At 35.7% G+C, this 26,784-nt stretch overlaps 2 protein-coding genes across 2 annotated transcripts in view; one reads left to right on the top strand and one right to left on the bottom strand.

The window, feature by feature from the left end:
- LOC128225210 (methionine aminopeptidase 1-like) overlaps nucleotides 1-11,236 on the bottom strand; it is a 35,079-nt gene extending 23,843 nt beyond the window's left edge. Inside the window, exons 1-8 of the mRNA XM_052935282.1 lie at nucleotides 11,104-11,236; nucleotides 6,841-6,892; nucleotides 6,048-6,136; nucleotides 5,099-5,159; nucleotides 4,614-4,705; nucleotides 4,134-4,217; nucleotides 3,330-3,397; nucleotides 1,928-1,998 (exon numbers count right to left, since the gene is read on the bottom strand). Coding sequence (XP_052791242.1) covers nucleotides 1,928-1,998; nucleotides 3,330-3,397; nucleotides 4,134-4,217; nucleotides 4,614-4,705; nucleotides 5,099-5,159; nucleotides 6,048-6,136; nucleotides 6,841-6,892; nucleotides 11,104-11,232 — 646 coding nt within the window. The 5' untranslated portion in view covers nucleotides 11,233-11,236. The remainder of the gene's footprint in view (nucleotides 1-1,927; nucleotides 1,999-3,329; nucleotides 3,398-4,133; nucleotides 4,218-4,613; nucleotides 4,706-5,098; nucleotides 5,160-6,047; nucleotides 6,137-6,840; nucleotides 6,893-11,103) is intronic.
- Nucleotides 11,237-15,957: 4,721 nt separating this feature from the next.
- Nucleotides 15,958-26,784, top strand: part of LOC128206489 (cAMP-dependent protein kinase regulatory subunit-like) — a 103,186-nt gene continuing 92,359 nt past the window's right edge. The window contains exon 1 of the mRNA XM_052909007.1: nucleotides 15,958-16,148. Coding sequence (XP_052764967.1) covers nucleotides 15,981-16,148 — 168 coding nt within the window. The 5' untranslated portion in view covers nucleotides 15,958-15,980. The remainder of the gene's footprint in view (nucleotides 16,149-26,784) is intronic.

Below are 26,784 nucleotides of genomic sequence, written 5' to 3'. Positions count from 1 at the left end.
TATGGAAGCAAGAGTAACAGTTCTTGTGCACTGCACTTGCCCTCAGTTAGATCTATCTACATATGAAATTTCAAGCTGATACCACTAATAGTTTAGGAGATATACCACGGACAAGCGAAAATGGGACGCGGACGCCGTCGCCAACGCCGCCGCCGACAAAAGTAACCCCTATATGTTGTCTTTTCAGGCAACACAAGAAGTAACTTTGACTTTGATCATAGGGGCCTCAAACGCATTCCCATAAAAGATCTCCATAAACTCTTTGTATATACCAAGTTTGGTCTCTTTATGTCAAACCTAGCTAAAATTATTTGATACATAAGGTGACTCTGATGCTGCCCTCCCACCAGCCCACCGGAACAATGACGCAAGTTTGCATTTAGGGTTAAAATGGAGTTAATGTTTCTTGTTGTAAGATGGTCGTCAATAATTTTGCATTTTATTATATGCATTGAATGAAAGGTAAAGAAGTTTTTTTATATCAAGAGCTGAAGTAAGACAGCGCGCTTAACTACACCGCTTTGACTCAGAATTGAATACAATAACGATGTAATATTACCAAGTTTGGTCAAACCTTACTAAAATTATTCGATACATAAGGTGACTTTGATGCTGCCCTCCAACCAGCCTGCCTGAACAATGACACAAGTCATTCAAATAACTTGATTTCCCATTATGAAAATGTGATTAAGAATATACAAATATGCCTTTCAAAAAAAAAAAAAAAATCAAAAAAAAAAATCAAGGGCCATCATTTGTATTTAGGGTTAAAATGGAGTTACCGTAAATGACTGGGTATAAGACACAGGCAAAGAAATCTGTGGAAAATCTGAGAAAAAACTTTTAATCTATGTTTTGGGTTAAAGGACACAAAGAAAATATGTCAAAATCGTCTGCCAATCTTGGCCAACATGTTTGTTGACAGTGACGGAAAATGGCGTTGGTTATCTTTAAAACCATACAATGATAATGCAAAATCTGTTTCATTTTTATTCGTTTCATGTTAGGATAAGCACTGAAAAGTACTTAATGTGTCAATTTGTTTCTGGATGGCACTGAAAAGTACCTTTTATGACTATAAGTAAGATTTCTTTCTGTCAGTATATCGTAAGTGATAACCTGTCTAGAATGAAAAGTGAAGTTATGCGTCTTATATTGTACAGGTTTCTTTCTCAAAATGTCAACACCTACAGAAAAAAACAAGACCATTATAGCATCAGTTTGTAGAATTGGTATGTTAAACAGGTCTCAAGGCAGTGCACACCTTATCGTACAACGGACAAAAAATATTTTGACAGTGCCCAACTTTGCTTTTTTATATGCATGTTTTTTTATTGTTTTATTCAAAATAATATCAAATAATTTTAATCTTACAATATTTTATTTAAATTATAAACATCTTACGATATACCGTATCCCGATCTTCAGCTGCCGTTCCAACCCGTATATACTTGATCAATATGATGCGAGTAACATCCCTGTCTACATAAATCTAAACAAACTCTGTGTGAAGTATTAAGACAATTGAACGAAGGGTATAGAAATTATTAATAAATATCCCAACCTGCCCTAAAACTTTAACCCAAGTTCCATAGTCAATCAGAGGCCATAAGCTGTGTAAAGGATAATATGGAGTTATCTAACCTCATCATGTGATGGCACTGAACAACTGTGTGAAGTATTCAATTGAATGAAGGGTATTGGACTTATAAGTGAAAATCCCAACTTGCCCTAAAACTTTAACCGGACGCCGATGCTGGGTCGAGTAGTATAGCCCTCCTTATTCTTCCAGTGGTTGAGCTAATAAAAAAAATTGCCATCATTGGGACAAGTCCTGAACATGTCCACCAGTTATTATAGATGTATCCTGACTAAACATCTGATCAACAAAAACCATGTATAGAAAGCAGACATTATAATTATATACCATTTACAATATCTCCGTCTTCCAACTTCCGTGTATCAGGAATTCCATGGCATATCACCTCATTAACTGACCTGAAACAGTAAAGATAAACAGTTAACTTTCTGAAGCGGAGAATTGAGACTTTCTTTTTTTTCTAATCAATCTGAGAATTTCAGTGTCACAGCAGTGTTTCACGATTCCTTTTATAGGAACAATGCTAAATATATACATTAAAACACTATTACTTTAAGTTGTGGGGACCCAGATAAAATATTTGGTTCTACGAAAGTTTGGATTTAACAATTTATTAGAAAATGACAGTGTTCGCAAATTATTGGTGATGTAAAATATCTATAAGTGAACATTGCAATGTTGGGTACTCATTACCATAACTTGTTGCTTTTTGTTTGGATATAACCAGTATTGCAAAAATTATTATACACTTCTGCGAACTTCTGAGACACCCCTTGTAAATGTTATGCAATTACACATGAAAGAAGATTATAAGTATCTTCCATGGCCGAGAGTGTAAGAAAGGTTCATCCTGACCCAGGGAAATAGAGTGTTTTGTGTAAAACTAGGTTTAAACAGTTCCGCAAAACACCCTTTGCTAGGGTTGGGATGAACCTACCTTACACAAGCGACTATGGTAGATGCTTTTTCTCCCACCTCAGTTGAAAAAAATTAACTAAAAAAGTATTTTTTGCTGGAACTCTTTTGTGCGTAGTAAAAATAAAAGCGTATGGATATGTGATAATTTGTGGTTGTCATAGAAATGCTTGCAGTGATTCAGATTATGTAAATAATCAAATCGGTCTTTAAATAGTTCTGAGGAGAGTGAAGCATTATTACTTCAAAGGTGTGTGAAAACTGTTTTATGGTGGCATTTGAAGCAAGAAATAATTAATTAGTATTCTAAATAGTGCCACAAGACAAGGTTTCTATGATGCTACAGACGATAGTCTTCAACAAGGGAGGTAATTACAATGTGATGACCATTTAAAAGGAGTTCCATACGGGTACTTGTTTTATCTTTGCCCGTGGGCAAGATAAGAACTTCTAGCATTGTCAAATTTTTAGATCTACTTATCTGAGTAGGGAGTAAAAACCCTCTTACTATCTGCGTATCATATTCTGTTTGTGAACATTTTTACAAGAGATCACTGGAATTTAAATAAACCCTGGGTATGTTATACAAACCAAAATTCAATCAACATGTTGAATCGTCCTAATCGAAGTTATTCAAAACTTTTTTTTGACAATTTATCCCTGTATATCTAGCATGTGCCATCCCTGTATATCTAGCATGTGCCATGCAAGTTTTATGCAAATTTAACCATATAATCTTGGGGGGGGGGTTTGGGTGTGTTAAATGGACGTTATTAAAGTTTTAAAAAACCACACAACATGGATGCAAACTTACGTGCAACAGGAGGCAGGGAAGCAGTAATAGTTGAGAGGTGACGGGTAACACTGTCTGTCTATACAAGCCTGAAAATGGCCATAGAATAAGTAAGTTTATACTTTTATACTTATTAACTATATTAACTTAATTTTGAAGAAATCCAATAGCTTTAATAGAAAAACACTTGAGTCAGACTCCTTATTAAAAACCAGTACTGGTGTCCATTTTGAGAGGCCAGTAGGGTGTTTGGCTGGTGGGAATCAAGCCCATAACCTCTTGGGTGAGAGGCAAACACATATATCACTAGACAGCCTTAATAAAATCCACTAAAAGGAATGATTTCTATAATCGAAGTGACGGTTTCTTAGAATATAGCCTACATTTCTTCAGTCAATGAAATTGCCTACAAGCCTTCAATCAATAAGTGCTATTCCAAGATCTAAATCTAAATTATGAAGATATACTATAATCTAATATGTTCAAAGTATTCCTTCATATTCTGGTCAAATCCTACCTTGTATACCAGTCCATCTAAATCTCAACTCGTAAACCAGTCTATCTATATCCTACCTCATACACCAGTCAATCTAAGTCACAACTTGTAAACCAGTCTATCTATATTCTAACTCATACACCAGTCCATCTAAGTCACAACTTGTAAACCAGTCTATCTATATTCTAACTCATACACCAGTCCATCTAAGTCACAACTTGTAAACCAATCTATCTATATCCTACCTCATACACTAGTCTATCTATATCTTACCTCATACACCAGTCCATCTAAGTCACAACTTGTAAACCAGTCTATCTATATCCTACCTCATAAACCAGTCTATCTATCTCAGCTGTGGTCACTCCCACCCCTATTGCCTTGGCTGCTATATCCAACACCTCACGACCAAGCTGGAAACAAAACAAAACGCAACAATAAATGAATAGTTTGCTTGCCCTTTTACAAATGATTCACAAAAATATCCATGACTCAAGAAAGGTTTTTAGCCACTCCAGAAATCATGAATGTGGCCAAATGGAAAGATAAATTAACACCCAAATTCACAAGTAATACTTAGAGCTTTGAAAAGAATTTAACAGCAACATGCATATACATAATTATTTTACAGTTCTAACTCAGCTACATGCATGCGATCAAGCACCATTTTCCATTCCTGGAGTATGACCAGTTCTCATCTTACCAATTTAGAGACTTTTTCATCTCCCCCCCCCACACACACACAAAAAAGAATTTGTTAAAATCCACTAACCCATACATAAATAAGAAACATCTGATGCCCCACCCACCTTACAAGCCTGCCTGACCCCCTCTTGTTCTTCTGCAGTCAAGATCCTAATATTGTGGTTCCCTCTCATCTGGCGTTCCGACGTGGGTTCACCTGATAGTATAACACATTTGGAAGGACTTAACACAAGACTGAGGTAACACTTTCTATTTCCATATGCAGTTACAACCTACTTGCAAAATAATGCTTTTATTATATGTGTTATATATATATATCCTTTGTGTACACTTTTATGTAATATATCAAAGTGATACTTGTACACATGTATAACAAACATAACTTTTCAGTGATAAACCTTCAACTACTTACTACATATAAAATTTATTAAAATTTTTAATAACTGATAACAAGAGTGTACTATGTATTGAATAACTGAAAATGCACAAATATTGAATTACTGGTGGGTCCTGAAAGATTCACAGTGATTAACCATCATCTTATAAGGTAAAAATTCCCTGTTTTCTGCACCTATCATTCAAGACAAACCTGTAGGATGTTCGGCATAGTCGGGTCGAGGTATGTGGTCTGGAGCAGTTCGCTTTTTCATCTGCAATGTACACAAACAAAGTGAAAAATCTGTCGTACAATACTCCTATATTCTAGTTAAGGTCATCATGACCTTGAACTTTGACCTACTGACCCAAAAAACAATAGGAAAACAATCTACTGATCATGGAAATCATTCCAAATTTGAAGACTCAGGGATGTGGTTGACCTGGCAGCTGAAGAGCTGATACTATTTCAGCGAGGGGTTTGTTGATATCAAAATGGGAGAATCCCCCTGTAGCAGAAGCAAAACTGGCTTTTAAGAAACTCAAAATAGATTATGACACTGCCTGTTTTTTACTGTAAGCCATGCGGCATACATGTCAGGAACAATAAGTAACAGTGAAAAATTAGTCAGCAATATGGGCCCTGCTACAATAGTAACATGTGTTCATATAATTGTATATGTATTATACTGATAAAGAGTTCACTTCAATTCATGTGAATATCTTGAAAGGCTATAAATTTGAAGAAAAAAAAATTACAAGGTAAAATAGATAAGGCCAATTTTGTATGTGATTTGAGTAACATCTTGTCCAAAAACAGCTAGGGAAGTAGGTGTTTTTATTATTTTTTCATTAGGCTTAATGTTATTTTATTAGGCTTTATGTATGAAAGTTATTGTAATCATTGGGGAATGGAAAGTTATCTTCGGTGTAAAGGTTTTTATTAACTAAATATACATATATAATTATATCATATTTAACTTCATATTATGGCAAACACTAATAAAATAAAATCTTTACCATCAAACTGTAAAAACAGTAGGTTTCGGGCCTATTTGATATGCAGATTTGGGTACCACAAACAAAGTTGATGTTTTTTAGGCCTCAGTTATAAACTGCTGCAACTAGGCATTTACAAACATTTATGCCTATCTTTCACCTACCACTTTCCCAGGTCTGAGGGCTCCGGTAAACTTGAAGCCCGCCCATTCTGACTTTTGGTCCTCAGTTATATCTTGGTTGTCTTCCCCTTCTGAAAACAACATCAAGTAAATCAGCAAAAACATAATATCATCAATAATCGGGGGATCAACACCGATCAGTGATCAATAAATAATCTATCTCATTAATACAAGAATAAGCAAATTAAATTTTGCATTTACCTGCAAAAGAATATCACTGATTATAGATTAAATATTAATATATAATACAATTGGTAAATTAATATATCAGACACTGAATTTTTTATTTTTTTTGTGTGTTTTTTTTTATAAATATTCAAATTGGGATGAATATTAATGTTAAATTTGAGAAAACACAGCCTTACAAGATGCTTTTTCGTTAAGATAAATAGAAGACAATGTTGTGATTACTGTTACATGCTGGCAAATAAACACCGGCTAGGTACATGTAGATAGGAGACCTTTAATTTTGGAAAATTGTTTGTGTGCAAAGTATGTATATCTATGTATTGTTTACATAGTATACATATGTTAACATCAATGTTGCCTAGAATGTCAACTGTATCACTTTGTACAAATAGAACTGTCACATGGTTTGTACTTAAAAAATGATACTAAAAAATATCTTCGGGACTCGGGACTTAAAAAAAAGAATGGTTGGGTAATCATAATCACAACATTATTTTTATTTGGCTTAACAAAATTATAATTTGTCATCAAACAATACTAAAAGTGAGTGTAACATTTACATCAATGAACATAAACGTTTCCTTACTAGCTTTCTTATGAACTTTTTTGTGCTCTCCCCAGAAGCCTTTGAAACATTCCTGAAAAAGAAGGAAAAGAATTCACTGGTAAATTTCTGCAAGAAATTCTACATTGTGCCGATGTTCAGAACTTTGTTAAGTTACCAAAGGTTTAAACACCACTGTTGTTTACTAGAAAAGGTGAAATAGTTGATGGTGTGCTCATATATTCATATGTAATATATAAATATGTAAAGATGAGTCAGATGTTCTTGAATCTTGTTTGATTAAAAGTGCATCCATGAAACTTTGATAGAAGTAAGTTCAATAATGTATGCACTTTCAGAAACATGCAGCTATGTGTAAACCTTGTGTCACAGCAAACTCTACGCTCTATGCTGAACAGTATTCACTTCTGTCATGCAAATCATGTAATGATGATCAAAATCATGTTAGTGTGTTGAAAAAAAAAAGATACATGTATATAGAAGCCTTAAATTGTTTGCTTCAGTGAGATTTTGATAAATATTTTAGTGAGCACCGAAACACATATTTTCATGAGTGGTGCAGCAACTGTTCATTTCATCATAAGCGAAAAGCCCATTTAGACAAGAGATGTTTGTCAAACATTATGCCCCCCCCCCCCCTGAGCGCAGGCATTGTCGAGTTATCATTTGAAACATTTTCGCATTCAAGGTCACTGTGAACTTTACCTTTGACCCAATGACTCCTAAAATCAATAAGGGTCATTTCCTGGTCATGCCCAACTTCAATGTCAAGTTTGATGATCATAGGTTAAGTCATTGTTGAGATATCACTGGGAGAAGATTTGCGTTAAAGGTAACTGTGACCTTGACCCGATAACCCCAATGTCAAGAGGGGTCATCTTCTGGCCAGGCCCAACCTTCATGTCGAGTTTGATGACCATAGGTCCAGGAATTGCTGAGTTTGCTTTCAAGATCACTGTGACCTTAACCTTTGACCCCTAAAATCAATAGGGACCATCTTCTGGCCAGGCCCAACCTCCAAGTCAAGTTTGAGGGACATGGGCCCAGGCATTGTCGAGTTATCACTCTGACAACCTTTTACCATTCCAGGTCACTGTGACATTGACTTTTGGCCAGATGACCCCCAAAAACTATAGGGGTTATCTCCTGGTCAGGCCAATTCTCCAAGTCAAGTTTGAGGGCCATGGGTGCAGGCATTGTCGAGTTATCACTCGGACAACCTTTTATCATTCAAGGTATATGTGACCTTGGCCTTTGGTCCAATGACCCCCAAAAACAATAGGGGTCATCTACTGGTCAGGCCCAACCTCCAAGTCAAGTTTGAGGGCCATGGGTGCAGGCATTGTCAAGTTATCACTTGGACAACCTTTTACCATTCAAGTTCACTGTGACCTTGACCTTTGGCCTGATGACCCCCCAAAACATAAGGGGCCATGTACTGGTCAGGCCCAATCTCCAAGTCAAGTTTGAGGGCCATGGGTGCAGGCATTGTCAAGTTATCACACGGAAAACCTCTAACCATTCAAGGTGACTGTGACCTTGACCTTTGGCCAGATGACCCCAAAAAACAATAGGGGTCATGTACTGGTCAGGCCCAATCTCCAAGTCAAGTTTGGGGGCCATGGGTGCAGGCATTGTCAAGTTATCACACGGAAAACCTCTAACTATTCAAGGTGACTGTGACCTTGACCTTTGGCCCGATGACCCCCAAAAACAATAAGGGTCTTCTACTGGTCAGGCCCAACCTCCAATTCAATTATGAGGGCCATGGGTGCAGGCATTGTCGAGTTATCACTCGGACAACCTTTTACCATTCAAGGTCACTGTGACCTTGACCTTTGGCCCGATGACCCCCAAAAACCATAGGGGTCATCTACTGGTCAGGCCCAACCTCCAATTCAATTATGCGGGCCATGGGTGCAGGCATTGTTGAGTTATCACACGGACAACCTTTTACCATACAAGGTCACTGTGACCTTGACCTTTGACCCGATGACCCCCAAAAACAATAGGGGTCATCTACTGGTCAGGCCCAACCTCCAATTCAATTATGCGGGCCATGGGTGCAGGCATTGTTGAGTTATGACTTGGACAACCTTTTATCATTCAAGGTCACTGTGAACTTGACCTTTGACCCGATGAGCCCCAAAAACAATAGGGGTCAGCTACTGGTCAGGCCCAACCTCCAAGTCAAGTTTGAGGGCCATGGGTGCGGGCATTGTCACGTTATCACTCGGACAACCTTTTATCATTCAAGGTCACTGTGACCTTGACCTTTGGCCTGATGACCCCCAAAAACAATAGGGGTCATCTACTGGTCAGGCCCAATTTCCATGTCAAGTTTGAGGGCCATGGGTGCAGGCATTGTTGAGTTATCACTCGGACAAGCTTTAAAATTATTTTACCATTAAAGGTCAAAATCAATAGAGGTCATCTACCGGTCAGGCCCAACCTTCATGTGAAGTTTGATGACCATACGTCCAGGAATTGTTGAGTTATCACTTGGACAAGCTTTGGTCTACCGACGGACCGACCGACCGACCGACAGACCGACCGACATACCGACATGCCTGTGCAAAGCAATATACCTCTCTTCTTCGAAGGGGGGCATAAAAATAAGACCAACCGAAGCTATATTTGGTATGTAACCAGAACCAAAGGTTTGGTTTTTTTGGCCTATAACAGGTGTAACGGTCTGCTGTAGGCAGCGGATGTACGTTAATAGTACAACTGTAATGGTCCACTTAAAGCCGCGAATGTGCATTCATAGTGTAACAGTCCGCTGTAGGTGGCCGATAAATCCATATAAAAAGCCGCTTCAGAGCTTTTGACGAGTTTTGTTTTGGCAACTCTACGTGTCCATATCCCACTTGTTGTTTTCTTAGCCAAGAATGACAGATCCCAGCGCTAAGTCTATTGAGTGGAAAGATAATGGGCACCTGCTGGTGATGCTTTGTTGACAGATCGATCTAAATTTGTGTTTCATAAAACACTTTTAAGTGTAATAACAGAAAGCTATTGGCTAAAAATAATTTATGTTTAACATTTTTGTTTTTATTTAGCAATGCAGTGTTATATATTATGGAATTAAAATTGAAGAATATATTTTACATTGATATGAATCAGCCGCCTTGTGGCTTTTTAGGGAAAAAATGAATATCCAAATGTTAAAAAAAGTTCTCTGAACGTGCATTATTGTGGCTAGTGGTGGATATACCTTCATTTTATGTATGTTTTCTTGGTTGGTAATTTGCAAATTAGCAAAGCAAGGGCTCTGTTTGGATTGAGAATTTACTGATTACAAAGACAAGTGTACCCCTTCAGGGTCGAGAATGTATTTCTCTGAAGGGATCTGTTGGGCTTCTTTGTAGTCTAAAATAATAGACGTGTTATACGGGATTCTTCCAATCCCTAACGTCTAAACGGGAATGTGCAAAAAACGGGGGTGTTTTAAAAATATTGAAATTGTTTTAAGTAAAGTATTTTATGGTTGAAATTGATCATAAAGAGTTATATTCATATTTTACCATGTAAGTGAAATGTTATTTTGCACTAAACAAGCATTTAGTGCATTAAAACAAGTTGTTTACCTTTCCAATAAAACGAAAGCTGACTGACACAGACAACAATTATGCGAAGGGGAACAACTCGATACAATCGTAATAGCTCGGCCTCCTCCGACAAAGCTTCGAGATAGACCTCGTTATACAATCGTAACAACTCGGCCATGGCCGAAATGTTCCGAGCGATTTAAAACTGTGCCCTAAAGCCTTGCAGGTGCCTTTCATGTACATATCGTTATGTTTTGACAGAATGAAATGAAAAAAAGCCGTCAAACTCATAATTATAAGTTGGATATTTATTTTTTTGTGTACGGAACTAATATAAAATAACATTATCTGGTAATATTTCTTGTTTTTATGATATTTTATAGACGCTATATGCTTTAACCCGGAATCCTGATCGGAACAACTACCCACTTTTGATACTAAACAATTTGTACATGAAGGATTTGCCATATCAAAAATCTAAAAAAAATCCGTCAACGTACAATTATTTGGACTAGGCTTCTTTGGTGTCACGCGTCACACAGGTTTTCTCAAAAAGCAGAAAAAAGCATGATGCCTTTTTAAAAAGTATGTATGGGGAATGTTCGAGAGCCTGTATCCTTAGCATTATTTATATTAACATTATTTTCAAATAGTGCGAGTAACAAAAACTGAAGGTAAAAAAATACTCGCCTAGGTCAAAAAAATAAAATCAGACATTGGGACAATGGCTAACCTGATTACAGAAAAATGAGCCAGAAATGCCAAGCTTTATACAAGTTGGACACTGTAATTTAGCTTCTTTGTCACAACTCGTTGTTTCACAAACCCTTGTTGCCACAGACTGCTCCATGGAGGCAGCCATTTTCTTAGATTTTAACCCAAAGAAAATATTTAAGATAAAGCGTCTACACCGCGTTCGGTTTTCTAAAAGCGACGACATCCATACCCACCAGGAAACTACCAGCTGACAGACTGAGTGCAAATTCTGTCCGCCCATGTTCGACTACGGCGATTTCCATCTCCCGCAAACTATTTAAGCATGTAGTATTCACTGCAAACACTTAACAGACCATTTGGAACGCAACAAAAACACTTATCAACGGCTTTTGAATTGCATTTTCGTGTGAATCACAACTACTTACAACAGCCATGATCTGCTTAAACAAAACGCGTTGGACAACAAGTAGACATTGTGATCATTGATTTCTATAAGGCATTCGACACCGTGCCCCTTAATGTTAAGCCAAAGGCACACGATTTTTGCATGCGGCTATTTAGCTACAATAATGAGCGCTCAGGGATACTTTTTTATTATTTTGACATTTCTTATGTATCCCTGCCATAGTAAAATCAAAATCGTCAAAAGACGAGTGTACGGCCATTTAGGTGGACTAGCGGCTATTTTTATGAGCGGTCAAAGAACTTCTGATTTAAAGACATTCTACTATTTTTTCTCCATACTACCTTGGCCCAATGATTATTACATTAAACTAGGATTAATGACGGAAATTTATGACTGAAACATTATTTGGATAAGACCCAACAATCTTTAACTACGTATACATGTGTAAACTGTACCAATAATCATTGGGAATCACGTTACAAACTAACAAAAATGAATCACAACAATCGCTTAAATTGTCCATTTGTTTAGGTACGTGTACCAAGATACACTACTTTACACTGTTACTGAAGTGGAGCTTATATTACGTGACTTATTTCTCCACAAACTGGCTTTTCTGGCCCTCACAAAACGTAACTTAGGATCCACTACAAACCCTCTCTCGAGAGTGCGTGTGTTGCATTCTGGGCAGCAGTTACAACACTTACTAGACACTCCGTATACAACAAGTCGCAGATGCTCCCCAGGTTGCGTGCAAATTTAGGGCTAGTCCACAAAGTTCCAACGACGTGCACATCTGAGAGTCAACACCAGACATCATCGGCAATACATGCAAAGACCGCGTATCCACCCATCACTGGCAAACCTTCTATACCGCCCATTAGCCATCGAGACATGTCTGCGACAACAGCCAGATTAATTATGCAGGCAACTGCCAGATCATGTGAAACTGGTGTTGGTGTGTAAGTTTATTTATACTCGCACTCGGGAAAGGCCCTTTTGACGAGTGCTCCCTTATGATTTTTATATAAATTAGGTTTTTGGAGTCAGAATGTTACCCTGGTTAGCGCAACCCTGGTTCTTCAACGTGCACCAGTGTATAGCACTGCCACACGGGGCCCCCAATTTAACGTCCGCCCGGAAGACGATTAGTAGTTTGTTTAATGGTGTAGCGGGGTAACGAGCCCTGGATTCACAGTCAAATGTGTTACCTCTAGACCATGGATCCACCACAACGTGAAACTGACAAGAACCTGCACAATTTACTTTCACCTGCGCGTGCAACTGGACAAATCCACCATGAGGGGTCATTCCATTAGCCCAACTTATATGTGAGGCGAGGGAAGATATGTATGAAAACTGTATCGTTAATAATACCCGAAGTGTGAATTAAAAATAAACGATTTGCAATACCGTTTGTATAACATAATAATCTCAGGATGATATCTTCTTTTCCATAGTGGTAGAGATGCTGGACCCACTGATCCCACTCCGTGGGAAGAGAAACAATGTACTTAAAACATTGAAAACTGTGAGACATTTTAAATTGCGACAAGATCAGTATCTATTAACGCAAAGTAGGAAAAACAGTGTTTTATTCAAAAGTGTATTCTCCCGAATACTACTACTTGACAATACAGTGCACACAGAGCCAAAATTTTGCTGGCTTTAGAACAGTCCCACACCATCAGAACTAGTATGTTGCCATCTCTTTCCCACGGCGGGTACACAAAAAGAGCCAAAAGAGCCCAGAATATTTGTATGTTGAAACGATTTTTAACGATTTTTGTGATATGTGGAATCCTGAAGTAAAGTCTGATTGCTTAGACTACGTCATTATTGTGATACAATGGACATTAGGAATTATTTTAGGGATCTGAAATTATTAGGTCATCTGATTAAATAATAACTGACAGTGAATGCATGGGAAAAGCTGTAGGTAAAAAAAAATATGGAAGTCCCTGAACTAGAAATAATCCAAAATCATAGATTAGGTAAAATAGAGGAAAATACAAACAACAATCTGAGACCATTTAAAGTTGTCGTAAAATTCACAGCAACGAAAACAGCAACGTAAGAATGCAATAAAAATAAGACATTTATTGGATGGTAAACCAAAGAAAGTCATATTAACTAAAGATCTCACAGAAATACAACGGCATGAAAAAAGGACACATGTTTTACCTTTCTGGCAGAGAAGACGAAATGGACATTCATACGCATATTAGGAGAAAGACAGGCAATGCGAACATTCTCATGAGTCAAGGGATTCGGTCTGAATTAATACTGGACGAGACAGTTATTAGTGGAATAATATGCCCCATCGGAGCCTTTCACAAGAACCGAATTCATCAAAAATGTAGCGTGATCACGGATGGTTTTAGCCCCTAAAGCGAATCAATATTTTTAATAACAAAATATTTAAACATGAGAAAAACGCAAGTTTTAATGTTACGACATTTTTTTATTAAGATGTGACTTTAAATGATTTGTATGTTAACCCTGACGCGATTGACAAATTTAAGAAAATCGAACTTAAAAGCATTATAAATGAGGATGTCCGGTTAGCGCAGTGGTTAGCGCACTCGCTTCTCACCTAGGCGACCCGGGTTCGATTCCCGGCTCGGGCGCATGTGAGTTTGGTTCGTGGTCACTAAGCAGGACAAGTGGGTTTTCTCCCGGCTCTCCGGTTTCCCCCACAACACAAGACCACACTCTCGCGTAAAATCGTTAATATAATGTTGTAATTACTTGTTTCAAAATCGTTGTAAAATAAATATGTTTAAACTAATCTCGTATGCGTAGTTACGTTGATTTCAGGTGGTCCCTAATGTAGCTTTTTAGCAATGTTCTATGTACAACGTTTCTTTAAACTGGGTGGCTATTATTATGCACTGTGTTGTTTGTGGAGTTTTGTGCTGTTGTTCCATGTTTCTTGTTTATGTTTTTTGTTTGTTTTAGTGTTCTATGTCTTTGGCGTTTACCCTGTGCCATTAAACGGGGTTTAACCTTTGGCTACTGAGCTTGTTTCTCTAGTTTTTCACATAAATACTGAACAAATTTTATTATCAGACTTTTTTTACAAACAAAATTTGACTTGACATGTTCTTATGCATACACATTTCATATACAAACAAATTGTCAATTAAATGTAATGTATCTTTATTTAATGTGTGTCGTTATTTCGGCAAAAGATCAGATTTGTATGGTTTGATGGCTGTTGTGGGTTTTCTGAAATTATGATTGACTGCAAATTAAACATTAGTGGAAATGTGTTAAAACTTATATAGGAATTTCCTCAAAAAGTAACAGGAACCAAATAAAACCAAACAGAACACAGAGTTATATAATAAAATGCACCATTTAAATAGTGACAGCAAACCAGGAATATAACATGACAGCAAACTATGAGTAAGCATTCATAAGAACTGCTCTTCCCATGAACAGAAACAAATTTAATCCCCATAAGAGGCCCAGCACGGTACAGCGTCAATGAACATGGAATGTAACAGTAAAGACTACCAGTAGGGTCAGCATGAGTGCATGCGTTGGGGGTCAAGCCAGACGTATTATTGTTATATTTTTCTTTTATTGGTTCGTCTTAACAGGGTTTATATTGGAGATTCGACTACTTGATTAGTCCCTGTATTTTCATTTTACTATTAAACGGTGGAATTCAGATACAAAAGAAGGACTTTTACTGCCACCGGTTGGTGGGCTATACGCTAAAGAGGTCATTTCGAAGCCAGTGCTTTGAGTGCCGCGATTAATGAATAATCAGGATGGTCCCACAGCGCCGACATTTTCTAAAGAAGGAAAATATGCCTTCTTTAGAACCACCACCCTGGTCAAATTCGAGGCTCCTTCAGCTGTAGACAATACATAGAGGATAATTGTTTGTTTCAGTGTAAGATCGTAAAATTCCAATTCAAACGTGGGCTCCCCACAGCGGTACCCCCCCCCCCCCCCCACACACACACACACAGGGCTGAGACGCAATTTCAACGACGTTATTTCAGAAACGACGTTATGTGCGCTTTTTTCTGAAAGAGTAATTAAATGAGTTTTAACTCCAATTTTAGGCATACCAGGGTATATTAAAAAGAAAAAGGTGTTTGTTTCATTGATATATAGCAATATATTTCACCACACCAGTGGCTACGCCATTATACTCATGAAGTATATATTTTGGTGCTTTCTCGGTTAATTATAATGCGATCTTGCAATGAAACAGTTCACTGAACAGCTACCAGTATTACTTAATTTAACGGAGCAGTATTAATTACTTGTCTTGTACTCAGCGTACTCGGCACAGCAAGGGTATGAAATGGTCAGGGCAGATAATCCAGGCTATATTAAATACATGATTAATTTTGTAGATTTACCATATTTATGAAGCCGATTTGACTAAATCATCTGCTCAACATTTCTTTATTTTGACATAGTCCCTCGTGCAAGGTCAAGGCCTCAGAAACCGACACACAAACATGGCAGCGAATTCGGACGAGGAGCAAAGTTTGCGCGAGTGTGAGAATTATGTGCAAAAGCACAACGTACAGCAGTTGTTAAAGGAATGCATTGTGCAGCTTTGTATTAATCGTCCGGATAACCCAGTTAGTTATCTCAAGGAATACTTCGAAAACCTTGAAGTAAAGGTAAGTCCATTTGTGGTAGGGGTGGGTGGGGAATGTTTTGACAGTTTGACAGTTTCTATGACAAAAACGGATCTTCGTTATGATCCCGAAGCGTTATACTCAGAGCTAGTTTGAAGTGATTTATTATTTTATGTTGATGTCATGTGATACACCAGTGGCTTTTCAGCATTCGTTTAAGGGCCAACAGCTTAGTATTCAGCCCTGTTTGATAGTCCAAATAATCGTACATGGACAGATTATTTTACAATGTTTTCTATGGCAAGTCCTTCACATATGAAGTGTTTTGTCGCCATTTTTGGGTCATTCATTCCAATTGCGATTTCGTGTTAAAGCATATTATGTCTATATAAAGTCATCAAACAAGCTGATATGTTATTTTGTATTAGTTCCATGCACAAATAGTCAATATCCAACAAACATTTATGAGGTTAAGGTGTTATTTTATCCCTTACTGCGATAACGTAATGGTATATACATGAATGGCACCTGCAGTTCACATATGCACAACTTCTGTCATTGTTTACCGAAATTGATGAAAGTCTTCAAAAAGGTCAAACCTTTTTTTAAATGGATTTAATGCTTATTTTGTGCAAAATACCTTTGCAATAACATGGTGGAATTGGAATATAACCTTTTACAAATACTCAAAATATTTCTCTGAATACAATTTCAATACTTTTCAAAACACCCCCTGTTTTTTTAATAAACCATTTAGACATAAAGGCATTAGAAGAATCCTGTTTTAAGCTTCTATTTGATGACCTGATTTGGATTTCTATATCAACTTAAGAATTTTCTTTTATTCCAGTATTTAAAGAAATCCTCATATGGGGATTGATTTTTGTAATATATTCATACTTGGTCTTGGGTGCTGAGAAATAAACACAGTTTTATATTTATGTATATATTCAAAGTTATATGACAATTTAATGCATACATGTGATAACGTCCCGGACTTCCGGGATTGTCCCGGAAATCATATCTCTGTCATGGAGTCACGGAGGGTGCATGTTTGTCCCGGAAAGTCATAAAAAAAACGAAAAAAAATAATCTCGGAATCGATTATCTTAATTTTACCAATGTAAGTCAGCTATTTTGCCTGTCCGGGACACTGGTCATAAAACACAGGACATGTTGACACTAATCCGTTAATTTGTATGTGTGTCGTCGAGGTCATCGTCAATCATCCGTTATTTGATCTGTTGGCCTATTGATGTGCTTAACAAGTTGGGGAGGGTTCTTGTATACAAATTCATTGTTTTCATATGGATTTGTTTGGTCTTATGAATGATAGCTTTTAATTGATGAATTGATATTTTTCACACATTTTGCCGACAAACGAGCATGAAGGTTAGTTCAAAGAAAGTGACAAAATGAGTAAAAAAACAAAATTAAAACACGGAAAACATCCCATATTCCATTCAAATTTTAAAGTCAATACATCGTTATACTTTAAACAACTTACGTGTCCATAAGGAATTTTAGTGTTTTGAGCTTTTTTTTCAAACTATCGTTGTGTATTTTAACGCCGAAATAAAACTGATGATATGGGGTTTACACGTGGTTATAGAGAGTGCTTTAATCACGTGACCATGGTAAGTCACATGATCGCTTTAAGCAGCCGATTGTTGACACGTCTCTATCAAAATCATATGCATCTCCAAACGGAAAAAAGCTCATCGACTGGAAAATCTTCTTGATCGTCTGGAAAATATTGTGTGTCATAAATTGCAAACGTTTTAAATGTGATGAAAAAATAAATATTTTGTAACGCATGTTCTCAAAAGGGCGGGAAAACAGGTGCCCATATAGTTGTTTATTTTCTGTTTTGATGAAACCGAAAGTAGACTGCATATCCTCCTGGTTAGCACTTCATTTAAAGCCTGGGAAAATATCTGGTGGTTTTATTTTTTCAAGAAAATGCATAAAAAAACAAACCATGTCAAGTAAAAAATACGTCTTGGCAGTCAAAATAGGTACATTTTCCCCGACGTTTAAAACGACTAAAATAGCCCCAGATATGCTCTAGAATGCACCACAGACGGTCCCCATTAAAAAAAATGGTGTGTGCGTTGACATTACGACGAGTGTCCCGGAATCGACCCAAGAAATTATCACATGTAAGTTAATGCGACTAAAATATTTCATGACCATTGCCTGATGGGAATACATAAATCATATTTTTGGGTACACTTGCAATATGCTGTCACTAAAATCCAGCTATTATGTGTTATGTTAATATGATTGTCTATATAACGAAACAAATCAATTAAACTTGATTTAAATTTAGAATAAATATTATGTGTGTTTATTCAAAATTCCCTCTATTATTGATCACTTTTTTTTTGCGTTTATGATGTATGAACGCAGTAGGGCATGCGAGCAAATTCCACGAAGCGCTCTGGCTCTTTTCGGTTATTTGCGCGATTGCCCTACTGCATTCATACAGTATAAAAGCAAGAAAAAATGTGATCAATATTTATACCAACATTTTAAAAAATTATTCATTACGAGTATAAATTAGCAGTATCTTCTGAGTATTTTTTCTTAAACAAATATAACTGACAAAATAAGGTTGTAACAAAAAACTTAGCTGATGTTTGTAAATGTTGTCTATCATTGGTTTAATGATGTCCCCTTAATCCAAACAGAGCACAATAATGAAATAAACAATGAGGTCATAATATCTAACGTGTTATAAAATATGAGTGTCATGATTTTTTCTATACATAGGACTAGGCAAATATAAATATTATCAAATGCACAACATCTTGGAAAGTTATTTTCAAAAATCATCAAGTTGAAAACAATGAAATTTTTAAGTATTCAGTGCTGGAAATTGTATTCCTTTATTAGAAAATTGTGCAATAAGTGTATGCATATTTTTTTTTATAGGTTTTTCACCCTTATAGATCTCGAGTATATGTCAAGTGATATTTTACAGCTTATAAAATTTATGTATCTACTTCAAAGTTTTGCATTTCATAAATTTAAATAGGTGATTGTCTTACTTCAGTTAGAACATCAGTTTTACTTGAGTGTTATCATAAATTTAGGCTAGTATCTCAATAAAATCTGATATTTACAATAGTTGAATCCAATACTTCAGATAACTGTAAATGTCCTATTAAATGAGCCAGGTTTACATTTTTTTGAGAACCCTGCATGCTTAATAAGAACCATTTCCCCTCATTCAGAAAACTTCAGAATCCGCTTGCCTCAATTATCAGTCATGGGTAGAGTTAAGAATATGAAATATGACACTTGTCACAATTACCCGTTTAATAATCTGATGAGTTGAAAGCCGGCGATTGACCAACCAGTATCCCCTGCATCATGGCTGTATACATGCCCTGGTGTGTAAATCAATGAAATGATCCACTGAACACATGTCTTCAATATATTAATATACAACTATCGGCACTTTTAATAGGACATATACGGTATACTACTAAATTGAAATAAATTCAAACTGTCATTTTACATCCATTGTGCTACAAAAGATAAATGTGGGAAAAGCAGATGTTCACTGCATTAAACGAGTGTCTGCAAATAAATGGACTAAAATGCCCCCATTTCTAGGTTGACGCAAATGATTAAGTAGCCAAAAATTGAAAGTCCAGCTAGTGAGGTCTGGGGGCATGCCAACATCCAGTTATTTTTGCATTTTGCTTTAAGGGTCTCGCTCATGTTTCTGGACTCAATTGTTTACTTCACAGTAAATAATGCATCGGAAAACACTAATATTATAATTATTTTTATCTTTGATACTGAAATTGCAGAAAAAATACAATTTAATTTTAACCAAAAAACGGGTTTTAGTGGGGAGGGAACCAACGTGGGTATAGTCAAGAAAACAATTGAAAACTGACAAAAAAAAAACGCTCTACCACAAGGACTCTTACATACCCACGGGGATAAGTTAACCTTTTGTTGAAGAGCATTACTAAAGCTTTTCAAAATCATGGACTTCAAAGACAATATTTGAGCTTATATATCAATCATTTGTTGTATGGTACCAGCCATCAGTGTCTTAGTTTTAACACTCCTAATGACTTAATGTCACACTTAATTTCGGCATAAAAAGAAAGTGCATTTTACAAAACATGAGCGAGTCCCTTTAAAATTATATAAGCCCTATTTGCTACAGAATGCTATTTCTAGGGATTTTCGGCTATTATCAGTGCATGCCATCATTTATACTTAGGGAAAAATATATTGATTAAATCATTGACACCTTTCCCAAAAAGTGTGAAACTCCCCTGAAACAACCCTCTCAATATTGGAACTACTTACTTTTAATTGTCTTTCTCCTTTTGGGACAGTGTTTTTTCTGCCCTTTTTGGTGCTAATATTTGGCCCCATTTTCCAACTGAAAAAGCATAGATATATTTTGTCTTTCTCCTTTTGGGACAGTGTTTTTTCTGCCCTTTTTGGTGCTAATATTTGGCCCCATTTTCCAACTGAAAAAGCATAGATATATTTTCCCTAACCCAGGTAGGAATATCTCCTTTAAAAATATATTTTTTTTAGAGAAGCATAAATCAGCTCTGAACATTTAGCAAATGTAGCAATATAGTGCCATTCATGATTATGTTGATAGGTTTGTTGATTAAAATGTTTTAAAACAAGTTGAACATTATATGAATCATGTTAGTATTGACCTCTTTTTGCCAAAACAACACTTAATAATTTTTCCCTATAAAAAATAAGTGAAAACAACACTGTGGGATAAATTTTCAGTCTTACTTGCACAGGAGAGGCCTGAAGATGCAGCAAGATGAAATAGTGTTGATTTTGAGTGTGAAATTGATATCCAGGAGACACAACTTAATTATTTTGTTTATCCAGACCTACCTACCCTTTATTGTTTGGCAGTGAAATAAGAAACCAACAAAAACATCACATTGTCTTACGAGACTCTTATGTGATAATGCTTCTTCAAAATCTGTTGAGAGCTGAATTCTGATAAACAAAGGTTTCAGGCTTGCTATTATGTTGTTGACCTTTAAATGTTAAAAAGTATTTTGCATTTAGAGTGCTAATCACGTTCAAAAGACTTCATAATCAATTAATTCAATGCATGCAATACAAAATAATAGATTTTATGTTTTTAAATATAACATAGCATAGCCATTTTTTTCCATAACTACGAAGTGATTTTTGCTCTATTTACATCGCCATAGCATAAAATATAACGTGTTGTGCACAATCATAAGATTGGCACCAATATAAATTGTGTTTTCTGAGAATTTTTCTAGCAGACAACTGAGGAATTGACCACTTTCTTTGTGATTCCGGTGAGACCAAATTGCAAAAACTTACTTTGATGTATTGATCTCATCGCAGGCAATTTTACAAGGCCTTAAAGGTCTGACACACAGATCTTATTAGTTAGTGATTAATTTCATTACCTGTTTGTGGTTGTGTGGTCGGCATTTATCACTTGAAAGAAGCTTTTAATATCTCTTTTGTGGCATTTCAATTTAAAAGCAGCTTTGCTCACAAGGGACAGTGGAACAAATTTCATCAAGTTTTAATCATTAGAATACACAATTAATAGAATTGTCTGAGAAAAGAGAATTGTAAGAGATTAATAAAATGTTCAACGTTTCATGTTACAACATAAAAGATAATTTTAATAATGAATCTTATACCTATCTTTTGACAATGAAGAGTGTACTCAGGAGCTTTATCCGAAGAAACGTCCTTAATTGTTTGCTCTTTTATTTACTTTTGAATGAGCTATTGTGACCAGTATTTGTTTTCCTAATTTGCTGTGACTCGGACTACATTATTCTATGATATGAAGATGTTTGCTCAATATAAGCCATGTGATAATCCAAATCATTTTAGTTACATTAATGATTCTTATATTATATGCATGTAACTTGGTATTATCTGGCTAAAATGTTTGCTTTAATAGCGAAGTGGTAAGAATGTCAGCCTGCGTAGTGAGAGGTAGTGGGTTTGATCCCTGACAGATGAAAATAGCAATTTGTGTAGTCTGTTACATTTGGCGCCCAATGTTAATAACTCCCAAGTTGCTAGATAAGTCTCAAGGTCATTGCAAATTGACCTTAGTCTACAAAATTTGAGGCAAAAATGTAACAGGGTATTTGATACGTAATTTGGCAGCACTAAGTATAATAACTTAAGCTGTAGAGCTTGATTTTATGGCAACATGATTACTAAGAATGTCTGTATGCAGAGTGAGAGGTCATGGGTTAAATTGATCCTCCACAGATCTACATAGCAATCAGGATCTTTTTCCCTTCCTTTGTAGCTGAAACCCAGTTATGTTCCCAACAGCCAGACCCCTCCATTAAAGTCTCTGAAATTCCTAATTTAAAAAAAAAAAAAAAATAATAATAATTTTTATATTTATACCAACGGCAAATAAAGCGTAACATTTTGGGAAAAAAGAAAGTTCTTGCAAACATTATTTCATTTGCATTATAATGATAATATCAGAAAAAATCTTTAATATGTTGTTTTTGAGAGATATATTTACTGCTTAAATTCATTGACATTTTACTCCAGTTTGAAAAAAGTTCTTTGAGAATTTTTCCCCAGAACTGAAAAGATCAAAAGTGCTTGAACTTTTCCCCACAGTAAGTGCTAGGATGTCAACCCACTAACTGGTGAAATGGCCCCAGCAATTTTTGCAGTCTGTTACATGCATTTACAGGTATATATTAATCAAAAGGCTGTATTGTAGTATTTGTGACATAATGTTTCAAGCCATCTGTTCCATTTACACAATTCCCACTGCGAGAAATTGCCGTCAATATAATTCTTTGAAAATATTGTGTCATTATATTAAGCCTGGCCATAATCAATATAACTCTTATACTTATGCTTAAACATGCCTCTGTGATTGCATTAAGTGTATTGGCAAATGAATTATTCAGTCCAATCAAAACACTCAGATTTTACTTTTATTTACGGTAAATTAAAGTTAGACTTCTAGTTGGTGAAAAGGTAAAAGTTGTTGTTAAAAAAAAAATCTACGAGTATGGGGGGGGGGGGGCATATTGCATGGGCGACCTGCTCTCTGGTGCTCTAAAGCCAATTTATTTGCAAAATCCTTTAACATGCAAGTGCTCAGTTGCTGTTCAAAGCGAATTTTTTGGTTTCCTTGTTTAATGTGACATTTAACTTTGCATTCGAAATACCCATCTTACACTGTTACCTAGAAATTTTCCTCTTAAAATTCATTACTCCGATCTTAAACTTCAAAATCGCCATCTTAAAAGCAAGGGCCGCATTATACCAGCTATTTTTCTATTTGCTATTTTTATGTGGTTTGTTGATGTGTTAAAAAATAAGGTGCTCTGCCATAACACAATTTTTTGTAAGACTTGATTGACTATATACATGTAGGTGAAGACAGTTTGACGAAATGTCATCAACCTTTGTGTGGCAGACGGCACTGGTCATCTGGGAGCTGTTGCAGGTAGGCGTAAGGACCAATTATCTACAAAAAGTCTGGTGCCGACACTTGTGCAGATTTCTTTTCCAAGACAGGAAAAATAATAATTGGCTTCTTCATTGGACATGATATAATATGTAATTGCGTTTTTGTTGCTTAGATTTGGGAAAACGTATTGTTGTGAGAAATCTTTAGAAATATCAATGTAACTATGCTCAAAGACACTTTAATGAAGGATGCTTTTGTGTTTCAGTGTGTGTGGGTTTTTTACCAATTAGGGGACGAAATTAAGCCTCATATTTCCAATTCCAAACTAACATGTACATTTCACCTAAGAATGGAAAAAAGAGTGTCCTAATTTCATTTTTTTTTTCGAAAAATAAAGATTGAGCCCCAACCGTTTTTTTAAATGGGGGAGAAGTTGTATTTTTAAAGAAACAAACTTTATAACGTTCTTATATGGTCGATGTGTTTTAGCATTCTGGTTCATTTTTAGTCAAAATTACAATTTCCAAAATGTAAGTTAAAATAATGTCCCCAATTCCAAAATATTGAAAAACCCCGTACTACTTCATCTGTTGAAAAACATTTTCAGAGAACCTCAAAACTTAATTTAAACTGGATTTTGAAGGAGTAAATGTTTGCTCAGGTAGCTATTTATGTGAAACACAATTCATCGTTATCAATAGCTGTTTTCATTTGCACCATTCCAGAAATAATTGGATCTGACAGTTGCGTGGCCAACATGCCAAGTTGCAGAAGATCAGCCAAGATCAAAACCTTGTTTTCTTGTTGGAGTATTCCTGTACATTATTGTTTTCTTGTTTACAAGTCAGCAAATAATAAAGCTTTCACTAAGCCATTATAAAGGTCAATGGGCCATGATTACGAACATTCAGAAAAGCACTTCTATTTGATTACTAAGAAATTCTTTGAGGACCCAAAAATGTGAATACTTATAAAAAAATTGATAGTAATAATATTCAACAAATATCACCATGGAAACTTATAGCTAAGCTAGGAAGAAATTACCAGTGATTTAGAGATATTGAGTTTTGCCACTTGAGTTCGAACTCAGACTTCAGCCGGGCAGGCTGGCCATCATTTCGATCAGGAAGAGACTGTTTCACAATGAGAAAAAAATTAAAATAAGTAAGCGTTGATTTATCATAATTGTAGAGTCTATGCGATATAAGCAAGTTCTTTCACATGGCAAATGAAAAATCTCTATTACTAAACAATTGTCATGTGTAAGCTGGCGCCTCATGAAATGATTATGTTTACAAACCGGTAAAATTGGAAATGTCTTGAACAAACAAGAAAATAAATGAATATTTTGAATGGAAATCAGATTTGGTATAAAGGGGAAGTTTATTAAATGAATATTGTAAAAGGAATGCTGAAATTTTCCAAGGACCTTCCAAAAAATCAGACCTTTTTGTATTGAAATTTTGTATTATTTTTCAAAATGAATGATCATTAAAATGCACCAATTAATTTAAAAGCTGTCTACATTTAAAAAAAATCAAGGTGGGGATGGGGCATCTCCACCTCTGGGTCCCCCACTTTGCCACCTCCTGCACAAATTTGTTTTATTAAACTAAGCCCCTGCAAATACTGACACCAGAATTCATGAACTGGTTTACATGTATGTACTCAATTAATATTGCAGACATCATGATTGGTACATAATCAAACACAGTCAAAATACAAAACAGGCAATGTCAAACTCACCCCAGTTATCTCCATGTTCTGGTTATGTTGGAACTTTTTCCAAATGCATTTTGTTTAGTAAGATATGTTTGTTTTTCTTGTTTCTTTTAATGTTCATTTAATATCTCTAAGATCCAAGGTGTCTCTAAAGAGATTTATTTTTTTTTATTTTTAAACTACTGGGCTTGGCCCTGTAGTTTTTATTGCACAGACAGAGAAATGTTAATTTTGTTGTAAAAATTATATTTCATGGTTACAAAGATGGTAAAAAAATATTTTATTCTTAAGTGAAATGTTTGTGCCAATTTACCCTGGGACATAAAAATTATTACATGTTGCAATAAAACATTTATTCTGGTCCAAAAATATGTATGCTTCCAAAACGTGATCGTTACTTGTAACAAATAATTCGTTCTACAATCAAGTACACATTTTTTGTCAAAATTAATAATATTAATTATTAAAGAGATTTAGAACCATTTAAGAATTCAGAGCTTGAGGCGCAAACTCAGACTCGAGAAGTTTAAGTGATCGCTCTGGATCCCAGGTAGCTTAAAGTGTTGCAATTACTTGGTACATTGTATGACATTATGATTAATATGTGTTCAAGCAAAACGCTTGATAGTATGTACAACACATACCAGACTATTTGGTTATTTCAGAGTTAATGTCGAGAATATGCAGTTTAGAATACAACCTACATTTTAAGCCAATGAAATTGCAGAATAGGCAGTCAATAAGCTCTAGACTTAATCATTAAGAATATCACCTTTTGCGGGTGTTTAAAGGTCCGGCTACTGCCACTCATCCGATACAAATTACCTGCATCAGATTTTGCGTTGACATATAATAAGGGCTTAATGTTATTCATTAAGAATTTACTTCATGTTATCTATAACTTAAATAACAAAGAAATTAAAGAACACTTTTAAGAGGAATTTTACTCATTAAATATAAAATAATCTGTGCCACTGCAATAATAATCAAACTAAAATTATTCTTACAGATATTCAAATTCTTTCTCAATCTAGTTGGAAGAAGTTTTTATGCTTTTTTTTACAAGGTAAAAGCTATACTTTATGTAATGATTAAAGTATGCTAGTACATGTACGTATTTACAAAAATAAATGGTTTGATGCGACACAGTCTCATAACCATTTATTTTGTGTTAGTACATACTAACATTCTTTAAGTCTTTAGTGGTCTCCATTATATTGTGTAAACATCCAACTGACTTGGCGAGCCACTGTTTTATAATCTACTACTTCACCTGAAACTATGACAGTTGACTCTTGGTTTCTGATATAAAATTATGGAAAAACTTGCGAAAGACTGCCTTTTATTGGACAAAATAAAATGCTTACTTATAGCCATTTGACAAGGTCATTTTGTTTGTCTGGTGAAAAAACAATAAGTCCCAGTCTTATCATCTATCATATTCCCCTGAAATAATGCAAGCTCCCCACTGAGTAATCAAGCTACATGTAT

The sequence above is a fragment of the Mya arenaria genome, chromosome 2 (assembly GCF_026914265.1).
Source record: "Mya arenaria isolate MELC-2E11 chromosome 2, ASM2691426v1".
In the NCBI taxonomy this organism is placed as follows: domain Eukaryota; kingdom Metazoa; phylum Mollusca; class Bivalvia; order Myida; family Myidae; genus Mya; species Mya arenaria.
The sequence above is the reverse complement of the archived record's forward strand: the minus strand, read 5'-3'. Positions and strand labels throughout refer to the sequence as shown.